An 11,340-nucleotide genomic window follows, 5' to 3' on the forward strand; every position below is an offset into this window, starting at 1 on the left:
TCACAATTATTCAACAAAGTTCATAGTTATGAATTAGTAACTTCTGTTAAATCAGTTCACACTTCACAGTTCACAGAAAAATAATTATTCATTACTATGTCATTATATCACTATATCACTATATCAATTCACAGTTGAATGACTTGAATTAGAGTTCATAGAACTTCACTATATCAATAAATCACATATCACTATATCAGAATTTACAGAACTTCACAGAATCAAACAATTATTCAATTATAGTTAATAAAAAAATTACCTAGAGAGCATGCAAGAGACAGTGGTTGCGGAGGGAGACAGAGACAAAGACACCGAGTGACCAAGGGAGACAGAGACACCGAGAGAGACAAAGCATGCAAGAGTGGTGGAGCACAGGAGCAGACGGTGGCTTCAAAGGTTGCGATGGCTATTACGCGATGGAGGGGATGTGAGCGAGCAGACGGTGGCTTCAAAGGTTGCGATGGCTATTACACGATGGAGGGGATGTGAGCGAGCAGACGGTGGCTGTTCGAAGGAACGACGACGGCGGCACAAGGCGGTGGCTGGACGGAGGTGAGGGACAACCAGGAGCTCGATGAGATTGATAGGAGCCCTCCCTGGACTGAGTGTGTGTGAGAGGCGCTCTGGAGTCTGGAATGATGGCAGTTAGGGCTTGCTGAGTGCCTCAGTGAGCGAAACGGCGACGTTTGTTTGCCCATTCAAAAAACCAGTCGAGTTACGGTTCGGTTTGACTGGTCGGTTTACCGGTTCAATTGCAGTTTCTGAAATCCACGGTTTTAGCATATGTTCGAACCGCTTTTCTCAGCGGTTCACAGTTCAATCGGTTCATTCGGCCAGTCCGAACCGATTTTTAGAATTTTGGTTCGAACAACTTTTCTCAGCAATTTACGGTTCAACCGGTCCAAACCGGTTTTCAAAACCTTGGTTTTATCAAATCTGGTTTGACCAGGTTGGTTCAATTGAAAACCTAGTCACCTGGTCGGGTTGAACCATTAATTGAACCGTCACGCAAGTTCTCAAGTCTCACACTCGCATACATAGTTGTAAAAATCGGACCGGACCGACCGATTCGACCGAAAAACCGGTGAATAGAACCTCTAACCGATCCGGTTTAGTAATATGACCAGATAAAAAAAAGAACCGTTGAGAACCGGATTGAACTGGCCAGTTCTGATGAAAACCGGAAAACCGGTGGTCTTCGCTCAACCGACCAGTTCAAAAACTTTTTTATCATTTTTCACAATGACGTCGTTTTGGGTTTTTTTTTTTAAAAAAAAAAAAGAAAAAGAAAAGTGTAGCTCGTGACTCGTATCCCCCCCCCAAATCCCTGTTCTGTTTCCAGTTTCCACTTTTCCCCAAGACCCCAACCCAGCAACCGTAATCCCCTAACGGCTAACCCTCCCCGTCACCACCTCGCCTCAATCTGTCACAGTGTCACTCACCCAGCCACCGCTGCCAGCCGCCCGCCGTCGTCTTCTTCGTCTCACCACCGGACACCTATTCTGAAGTCTGAAGGAACAGAACAGATCCGCGGCTCCGCTTCGTCCCTGTCTCTCATCGTCTTGCCGTTGCCTTGCCGTTGCCGCGCCGTCGCCCTCGCCGTTGCCTCGCTCTTCTGCTCTGTCAAACAGGTTAGCTCCAGTTCTCCTCTGTTTTGCACTTCTCGCTGTTATGACTTATGAATAATGTTGTTCTGCACTTCTTCTCTGTTCTCCAGCAACCTTAAACTGCACTTCTCCTATGTTATTCTATTCTGTGTTGAAAACTTAAAATTTCTGGGATGAATATGCTTGTTGAAATATGAACAAAGGCACAGAAAACTGCAACAGGAGCAACAATGAGGAGAATTGTCAGTGCCAATGATCATCTGGTCCAAATATGAACCTACCCTGAAAGAAAAATTTCTGCAAAAGAAAAGCACGGAAAACATGAATTAGTAAGCATCTCCTAAGTGATAAATTGGCCAGATACAGTAAGTAATTCAAATAATATGCAGCAATATAACTAAATTTTCCTGTTCAATAAATGTTTTGTAACAAACAAATTACAACGTGAAAAGTACATCTGGACTTATTCCCCAAAGACCACCAGAAAAATGTTCCCAAATCAATTTCTTAGAAGTTAACATTTGGTGATTCCTTAAATTAGAGGAGAACAGCATAGTAGAATGTTTGATTCACTTTGATCATGTCCACTTCTTATGTATTTAATTTCCCATCCAGTTTTCCAGATTCTTTCGATAGAACAATATCTCAGGCATTGATCAAATCATAAGTAATAACTTGCAGCCTCCATTGCCTCCAAAGCAATTAGAGCTTTCGAAACATTTCATCAACGGTTAGAAAGAAACAGAAAGTTCAACATTTTTTATCCTACCCAAATAAACTATACTAAATTTGACACGCCAATCAGACAACCAAATGGATGTTACAGCTGCAAGGCTTCATTAGTCAATTCCTTAGAGAAAAACACCCTTAGAGACATATTTCCTAAAAAATTAAATTAGGATGTAGCTCCACATTTGTCAGATGAAGAGCAACTTCCTGACTTCGAAATCACTCCTTGGATTTAGTTTATGAATTGTTATTCTTATTGTGTTTAATTAAGATACTAATGTACTAGTACTAACTAATTTCATGTTTATCTTTCTATTAGTTATATTTAAACTTTGAAACTTGGTTGTTTTTAAAATGTTGGTGAAGAACTAAAGATATGTATTTTGAATTTATTAAGTTTATGACTATTTTTAGTATTTTATATTTTTTATTTATGTGAAACCGGTTTTATCGGTTCAACCAGCTGTTTATCGGTTGAACCAATAAACCAGTGAACCAGTAACCTGACTGGTTTGATCACCGGTTCGGTTCTTACAACTATGCTCGCACAACGCAAGCAGCAGGCAGCACCGCTACTGGCATCAGCTCTCCTCGCTAACTCACTCTCGTCGTCTGGGTTCACCGGTAGTTCGCTTCGCCGTCGTCTCTGGTTCTACTCGCCGTCGCTGGTCTGCTCGCCGTTGCCGTCGTGTTTCATCCAACTGCCTGGTGACGTTAGTTACCTGCTGCCCTTTTTGTCTTTGGCTTCTTCGTTACTTAATTAATTAATTTGTTGTATTAGTAATTAGTTGATTTAGGGTTTTAAATTTTAGATAATTAGTTTATTGGTATTTAATTGGCTGATTAGTAATTAGTTTTGAAATTTAGATGTTTAATTAGTTTGTTTATTGACAAAACTTTTGGAGGGAGCGAAATTGAAATGCTGAAAGAACACCCAGTATTTGTTGCAGTTATTTAGTTGTTATGAGTATAAGAGTGAAGATAAGGAGGATAAAATTGTAAATGACCAAACTGTTTTAGATGCAGGGCAGTTATGAATCTGTTGTAAGCTGTTAAGTTTGTTATACTTATAATCCATTTTCCTCTTAGTGATCAGAAAGTATTATTCAGTTTTCATTTCTTCTTCTCTAGTTTACTTCTTCTCTGCTACTCTTCTATTTTGGTTTCTTTTAGCTTCTTGCAACTCAAGGTTCAGAGTTGCTTTCAGTTGATATTTGTTGTGACTCTTACTGCTTGAATCTTGAAACATTGACACTCCTAGCATGACTAAGGAGACTTACCCTGTGATGTCACATACTTGCATTTGAGATTTTTGAAATAGGTGCAATTGCAATAGGTGCAGGAGCAGTGGCTGCATAAACACTAGTAATTAGTTGATTTAGCTTATTAAATTTTAGATAATTAGTTTGTTAATTGGCTGATTTAGTAGTTGGTTTTAAATTTGGGTTTTTAATTGACTGATTTAGATTTTATAATTTATATTTTTATTTAATTATGACCGAGTCAACTAATTAAATAGTTCGATCAGTAATTCAATAGTCCGATGGGTTTGATTATCGGTAAGCTACTGGTTGAACCAGTGATTCCGATCAGTTTGATTAGCGATTATGTTCTAATATCTATGGTGCAGACCTCTACAATAAGTAAATAACCCAAACCTGATTGAAATAACTGGTTTGGTTGTCTTGTTTTTAAACCGATTCCATAAAACCAAACTTCCCAGGTAGTGTCTTTGAACCCCGAAACCTGACAAGGGGACATTGGCTTGCTCTTCCTCTTACGGTTTGCCACTTCTAACTCTCCCTCTGTCTCTTTCTCTCAATGGGTTCCTATGCTCAATCTTGATCAGAATTGAAATGATTTCTCTACTAATCTGTCTCATTAGTTGTGATTTTGAAAAAGTTTCTTGCAGTTTCTTGCCCATAAGGTGTTTGTGTTATTGTCTCTGAGTCTAATAATTTCTTTGAGAGCTTATGCTTTATGTACCTTTTTGTGCTTGGGTCGTCATTCAGTCGCCTTTGCTTTGTTTTGGGTAATATTTTCAGAATACAAGTGTAGGATGATCCTTTCCACAGCTCCGGAAGTAACAACAGTTCTTGCTTTTTGTTTGAAGTAGTGGATGTCTCCAGCCTCCACAACAATAGCATGCTCTTGCGCTGCAGTTCACTGAAGTGCAAGCTGCTACTGCCATTGCCACTGCCACTGCCACTGCCGCTCCCACAACTCATCACTACTCGCCTCTCTTCTTGTTCCACTGTTACAGTCAATCCTACAATCTTGAAACAATGCAGTTCCATAACCCATGCCAAGCTCCTGCAACAGCAAGTCACAGTGCAGGGCCTTCTCCACCACTTCACCCGCCACCTCGTTGCCACATACATCGCACTCAGCTCCACCATCCGTGCCACTGTCCTCCTCCTCACACTCCCCCCATCGCCTCTCTCTGTTTTCTGGTGGAATCAGCTTATAAGGCGCTCCCTTCATCACGGGGACCCTCATGGCTCCCTTGCCCTCTACCATCAGATGAAGGCTCATGGGTGGACCCCTGACCACTACACCTTCCCTTTTGTCTTTAAGGCCTGTGCTGATATTCCCTCTTTCTCTGCCGGCACTTCCCTCCACGCTGCTGTTCTACGATCTGGCTTTGACTCTAATGTCTTCGTTTGTAATGCTGTGGTTGGCATGTACGGTAGGTGTGGCTCTCTCCAAGACGCGCGCAACATGTTTGATGAATTGTGCCAAAGGGGAATTCAGGACTTGGTCTCTTGGAATTCCATTGTGTCTGCTTGTTCTCGTGCTTATGAGACAAATACGGCACTTCAATTGTTTGTTGAAATGACCACCCGTCATTGGGTGTCGCCAGATCCTGTGAGCCTTGTTAACATACTTCCTGTTTGTGCTTTTGTTGGTTCTTCGATGCAGGGGAAACAGGTTCATGGGTTTGCTGTTAGGAGTGGGTTGGTGGATGATGTTTTTGTGGGGAATGCTATTGTTGACATGTATGCCAAGTGTGGTAAGATGGATCAAGCAAACAGGGTTTTTGAAAGGATGAAATTGAAGGATGTTGTTTCTTGGAATGCTATGGTCACGGGGTATTCTCAGACTGGAATGTTTGGGGATGCTTTCTCTCTGTTTGAGCAGATGCGGCAGGAGAATATAAAGCTGGATGTTGTGACATGGACGGCTGTGATCGCCGGGTATGCCCAGAGAGGGCATGATTCTGAGGCTTTGGACGTGTTTCGGCAGATGTGCAACTGCGGATCTCAGCCGAATGTTGTTACTCTGGTGTCTCTGCTTTCCGGCTGTGCATCTATTGGCGCATTGCTTCATGGGAAAGAAACTCATTGTTATGCCATCAAATTTATGCTGAACTTGGATGGAAATGATCCACGGGATGATCTGATGGTAATTAATGGTCTGATTGACATGTATGCTAAGTGCAAAAATGTTGCTGTAGCCCGTACAATGTTTGAGTTGATACCTCCCAAGGATAGAGATGTGGTTACCTGGACTGTGATGATTGGTGGTTATGCACAGCATGGTGATGCCAACCATGCACTACAACTTCTCTCTGAAATTTTCAAAATGGGTAACTCTTTAAAGCCCAATGATTTTACTTTATCTTGTGCCCTCATGGCTTGTGCTCGTTTAGCAGCATTGAGATTAGGAAGGCAAATACATGCTTATGTGTTGCGCAATCGGTATGACTGCGTTGTTCTATTTGTGGCCAATTGTCTAATAGACATGTACTCCAAATGTGGAGATGTGGAAACTGCTCAAGTTGTTTTTAATAACATGCCAGAGAAAAATTCTGTATCTTGGACAACTCTAATGACAGGTTATGGTTTGCATGGACGTGGTGAAGATGCTATCCAGGTTTTTGATGAGATGAGGAAAGTTGGTCTAGTGCCAGATGGCATAACCTTTCTTGTTCTGCTTTATGCTTGTAGTCATTCAGGAATGGTGGATCATGGAATCAATTTCTTTTATAGAATGAGACAGGACTTTGGGGTTCCTCCTGGTGCAGAGCATTATGCATGCATGGTTGATCTTCTTGGTCGTGCTGGTCGCTTAGATGAAGCCGTGAAACTCATTAATTGCATGCCCATGGAACCATCTGCAGTAGTGTGGGTGGCCTTGCTTAGTGCATGTAGGATACATTCAAATGTAGAGCTTGGGGAACTCGCTGCAAGTCGATTAGGGGAATTGGAGTCTGGGAATGATGGGTCATACACTCTGCTTTCAAACATATATGCTAATGCTAGACGTTGGAAAGACGTGGCTAGGATTAGATATTTGATGAAAAATACAGGTGTCCAAAAAAGGCCTGGCTGTAGTTGGGTCCAAGGAAGGAAAGGCACTGCAACCTTCTTTGTGGGAGACAGATCCCACTCGCAATCTCAGCAGATATATGAAACACTTGCAGAATTGATTCAACGCATTAAAGCCATTGGATATGTTCCTCAGACAAGCTTTGCTCTTCATGATGTAGATGATGAAGAAAAAGGTGACCTGCTTTTTGAACATAGTGAGAAATTGGCCCTTGCCTATGCCATCCTAACAATTCCTCCAGGATCTCCTATTCGGATCACCAAGAATTTACGCATTTGTGGTGATTGCCACAGTGCCATAACCTACATATCCATGATTGTTGAACATGAAATCATACTGCGAGACTCAAGTCGCTTCCATCATTTCAAGAATGGTTCCTGCTCATGCAAAGGTTATTGGTGACAGTGGTATCATTCTGATCATTTAAATGTAGAGCATGCTTGCAACGATAGGTGACTATCTTGTTGTGCAATACTCATTAGACATAATACAATTATCTTTATAATTATTAACTATTTTAAGGCCTTAACTAGTGCAATAAACCAATCCTATAATGTCTTCAAGTTTATAATTGGTAAACACAAGGTTGTATTCTGATTGGGAAATTATGCCAACATCTTGCTTATATAAAGTCTTCTAATTGAATACTAAATGTTGATTGATATAAATACTTCATTAACCAATTATAAATGACTTGAAAATTTTGTTGTGCCAATATTATGATGGAATCTGTTTTTTCTTGTAAACTTCAAAAAATAGATATACTAGGATTGAGCCATGAAAATAGTTTATTGGTATATTACTCCTAGTATTTCACATGATGGCTTTAAGGATTTGATCTTTGCCACTTAATTGTATGGAGAAAAATTCTTGCTTAGGTATTAACACATTATATTTTGTCATATGCACAATAAAGATGGTGGACCCATGAAAACAATGACTGTATCTTGAATATAGTTCAATTATATCCATGCAAGAATCACTAGTGTAATGTGAGCCTAAGCAAGTTTGAAAAGATCTCTCGTGTAATGTAATGATCCAGTCCGTGGTATCTCTCTATAATTCCAGTTTGTCTTAAAGTTTGCATGTCCTTCATTGGTTTGTTGTATTCTGTCATACGGCCAGGATGGTATGATGATGATCGAGCGGTAAGTGAGCAAGTTTGGTAGTATAGCATGAAGTTATTTTCGTGGAATATTTTACAAATGATTTGGTATCCAGAACTGAAAAATAAAACAAGATAAAATGAAAATAAAGGCTCACATTCAGCTCCTCTACTGCTTCAAGCTCCATAGTCCTAGAGTCAAGCTCTTCCATCCCACTGGGGAAGATGTCTGCGAAATCACCTAGTCCTTGCTTCCTAGGCAAGGGAAAAGATGCAGTGAGGCTTAGTAATATTGGTGTTTTGCTCTGCTTTTTTATGGTAGTTTCTGTTTGAATACTTTTCAAACTCTGGTGTGAGGATCCAAATGACTGTGTTCCAATCTCAGCCTCAGGTGCCTTCTTCGTGTGGCGTGTTAATTATTGTTGACTGGTAGGCTGTTGCCTGGCAGTGACCTAGTATTAACTATTAATAGTATACCCTGCCTTCATCACTCTTGTTCCACTTTTTGCATTTTGCTGGTGCAGAGGCTGAGAGATGCAGGTTTGAACCAGCAGATCTCCAAGGTCAAAGATCACCAGCACATTCTCGAAGAAGAGTTTCAATGTCTCGGCGAGGATGTGGTGGGTTTGAATTAGTTTTCTATAATAGGTTTGATTTTATCCTAGTGTATTCTTTCAACAAATATATGAATAACTAGATGATTACTTATTTCTTTAGTCTGATTTGAGCAATGTAAAAACATAATGCTCTGCTAGAGGCTTTAGTTTAAAATCAGTAAATGTTATTTAGCCTTTTTTGAGATAGTTTTACTCAATGAATACGGTGATCCAAAATTTGCATTGTTCTATTGTGCCTAGTGTTTAACGTAAACTTGATTTGAGAAAAGATAATTTCTTATGATTTTTTAACAGCTATTATTTACTTGTGCACTTTAATCCTATTTGATGTTATTTCATATTAGAGCGTTTCAGTTATATCATAATTAGTATACCATATACGTAATACAACTCTAGATCTTTGAAGTTTGGCTAATTATAAGCCATAGAGCATGCTGCAAATCATTTTTATAAAACTCAGAACAAAATTGAAAAGCTGCATGTCTATTGAAGTTGAAATCAAATTAATACTACCGTTTTAACTCTTTCTAGCATACAACAGCAGAAATAGGCATTTGGTTTAAATATGCATGTAATGTTACAAAGAATTTGATCCTTGTTACTTATAGCTTAAAATATGTATTGTTTTTATCTTATTGACCAAGCAGACTTTCATCTCTCTTAATATGACTTAGTTTATCACTGTAAAATTGATGAGCGAACCAAAGAGTTTGAAGGAACTAAGACAGCAATGAAAGAAGGAAATGCTTGCTATTTAATTCTTTGTTGATTCTCACTATCAATCTTATATTTGGTTTAATATTTCTTCAATGGCATAGTATTATAAACTTGGGTTTGGAATCATTGATGCTTTATCTACCTTCCTATCAAGTAACAAGAACTACAGTTATAGCAGAATACTCAATGTCATGAAACCACATTGTCTCAACAAAACCAGAAGTAATTTGACAATATCCTAAAGGCAAAATTTGATTGCAAAAACTCTGGGTTCCAAGCAGAAATATGGTCAATCAATCCTCATCCTCAATGACCTTCGTGCCTAAACCTTTGATCTCTTCCTTGGGGATTTCAACAACAGTGACGAGAGAGTAGAGCTCTTCCTTTGCATCTTCGTCGTCGTTCCTCTTGCGAGCAATGCGTACCCTGATCCTCCGTGGGACGCTTCGGATACCTTGACTCCACACAAACTTGTTCAACTTCACATCCACTCTCACATCATTGGTCCCCATGGCTTTCTGAGCAAACTTCCTTATCTCCTTAATGGCTTTCGGGGCCTTCTTCTTGAATGTGCTGTTTTTCACATAATGCCACCATTCTATCAATTAATATATATCAGATATTATACAACCCACTAATATTCTAATATCAAGTATATGGATATCATTGATGCATTGATAGATACCAAAACTAAAGCAATTAAAGGGAAAATAACCAGCTACGTGTGTTATATATCACCAATCCATCCAGTTACTTCAAAATGAAAAATACATAGTACAAGGCTCTAAATCTATTATCTTCTATTAATAATGATAAAGGGAATTAAGGGGTTTAGTGACCAATCCTTATGTACCAAAAAATGCCACTTCCCCTAATTTTACTCTAATAACTTCTATCATTATACACATTAAAAAGGTAAATTTACTCACTAATTGAGCATTATACAATAATTTAAGAGTTTATGTAATAAATCAGTTATCCAATTATGGTTATGAAAAGTATTTCTTTACCATTAATGTATGTAATTATTGACAGCTGCACAAAATTAAGTTCCCATGTGATTTGATTTTACAGAATATAACATACGTAACGCAAAAATGCTTTATGACAATCAAACTTTTAATATGAACACGAAAATTTAGAATTTTTTAACTTCTATTCGTATTCTTATAAGGGTGAATGTAACAGAATTTTAAATAATGATATACAAGGAGCTTATAATAGTGTTATTCCTCAGTAGCCCTAAACAACAATTGAGTTCCCAATCTATGAGATCATGCATTGAAATCAATGAAGCAGGGTTGAATAGTCAAAATTGAAATAAACAATAGAAGGAAAAGAAAACCATGAATGCAAGCGCTTGTGGAGATTGATAGTGTACTCTCTGGTGACCACCTCCTCCTTCCTACCCTTCGCCTTTTCCACCATTCTTGATTCTCTCCAACTTCGGATGCAGCAGCAAGGAGAATCCAAGATGAAGATGATGAAGCTAAAACCCTAATTTAACCATAATGTTAATGGGACTCTCAATATGGGCCCAAAGGCCCAAATTGTTTTATTTCTTAGATAAATGGGCCAACTTTAAGCTCATAGGCAACCGTTTTTTATAACTCCAAAAATCTAAAAGCTTAAACAACCTTTTTTTTTTTACTTTTAGAATATAATATAAATTAATTTTGATAAGGACGTGTTTTTAAAGGATCAAGATCCACCTGTAAAAAAGTTGGTAAAATGATAAAGTAAATAATTAATTAATAATGGAGCACACATTTTATAGATGTTATAAAATTAATGATAATTATCTCTTTATTTTATTATTTTACCAATTTTTTTAATTTAGAGATCCAAATTCGTTTCTACCTTTTCAATGATTTTTTAAATAAATAATTTAATTTTTTTTATTTATGAATATATATAATTTAAATATGTGTGAGAAAAGCTATTACATGCACTTCCTTATATAGTCGAGATATTTTATTGTATCATATTATGCTTACATTAAAAATGAGATAATTTTTTTTCTGTGCACGATATAATTACAGTGGTCACAATATAATTACACACATATTTTTTTTATAATATAAATGTATTATACATACTCATTCAAATTTCACATATCTTGTTTGCACCTATATTATATTCAAATGTTTTTAGTTTTGATGTTGTTTATATTGTAAATGAAATACATGTTAATGCATTTACACCGTAAATAGATAAACAATAGAACACAAAT

The 11,340-nt window shown here is 38.0% G+C and overlaps 2 protein-coding genes across 4 annotated transcripts; one reads left to right on the forward strand and one right to left on the reverse strand.

The window, feature by feature from the left end:
* Nucleotides 1-1,414: 1,414 nt before the first annotated feature.
* Nucleotides 1,415-8,556, forward strand: LOC130962174 (pentatricopeptide repeat-containing protein At5g16860). 3 transcript variants are annotated; one of them, XM_057888296.1, is made up of 2 exons: nt 1,415-1,631; nt 1,718-8,556. In XM_057888296.1, exon 2 carries the CDS (start codon nt 4,482-4,484, stop codon nt 7,068-7,070), a length of 2,589 nt encoding a protein of 862 aa, XP_057744279.1. In that variant the 5' UTR covers nt 1,415-1,631; nt 1,718-4,481; the 3' UTR covers nt 7,071-8,556. The 3 variants fall into 3 exon arrangements, with proteins under 3 accessions (XP_057744279.1, XP_057744281.1, XP_057744282.1); XM_057888298.1 differs by having other exon boundaries at nt 1,426-1,631; nt 4,382-8,556; XM_057888299.1 differs by lacking the exon at nt 1,415-1,631 and having other exon boundaries at nt 4,675-5,025; nt 5,259-8,556.
* Nucleotides 8,557-9,121: 565 nt separating this feature from the next.
* LOC130960621 (60S ribosomal protein L31) lies at nt 9,122-10,673 on the reverse strand. Its single transcript, XM_057886068.1, has 2 exons — nt 10,453-10,673; nt 9,122-9,680 (listed from the first exon to the last, which is right to left on the reverse strand). Exons 1-2 carry the CDS (start codon nt 10,533-10,535, stop codon nt 9,401-9,403), a joined length of 363 nt encoding a protein of 120 aa, XP_057742051.1. The 5' UTR covers nt 10,536-10,673; the 3' UTR covers nt 9,122-9,400.
* Between the last annotated feature and the right edge of the window lie 667 nt (nt 10,674-11,340).

The sequence above is a fragment of the Arachis stenosperma genome, chromosome 2 (genome assembly GCF_014773155.1).
Source record: "Arachis stenosperma cultivar V10309 chromosome 2, arast.V10309.gnm1.PFL2, whole genome shotgun sequence".
Classification (NCBI taxonomy): domain Eukaryota; kingdom Viridiplantae; phylum Streptophyta; class Magnoliopsida; order Fabales; family Fabaceae; genus Arachis; species Arachis stenosperma.

What these genes read in the sequence shown, in the direction of transcription:
- LOC130962174 (XM_057888296.1), top strand. Translation starts at nt 4,482, where the DNA reads ATGCTCTTGCGCTGCAGTTCACTGAAGTGCAAGCTGCTACTGCCATTG.
- LOC130960621 (XM_057886068.1), bottom strand. Translation starts at nt 10,535, where the DNA reads ATGGTGGAAAAGGCGAAGGGTAGGAAGGAGGAGGTGGTCACCAGAGAG. An exon ending in CACAAGCGCTTGCATTCATG is followed by an intron (nt 9,681 to 10,452) that starts GTTTTCTTTTCC and finishes TGTGAAAAACAG; the next exon opens with CACATTCAAGAAGAAGGCCC.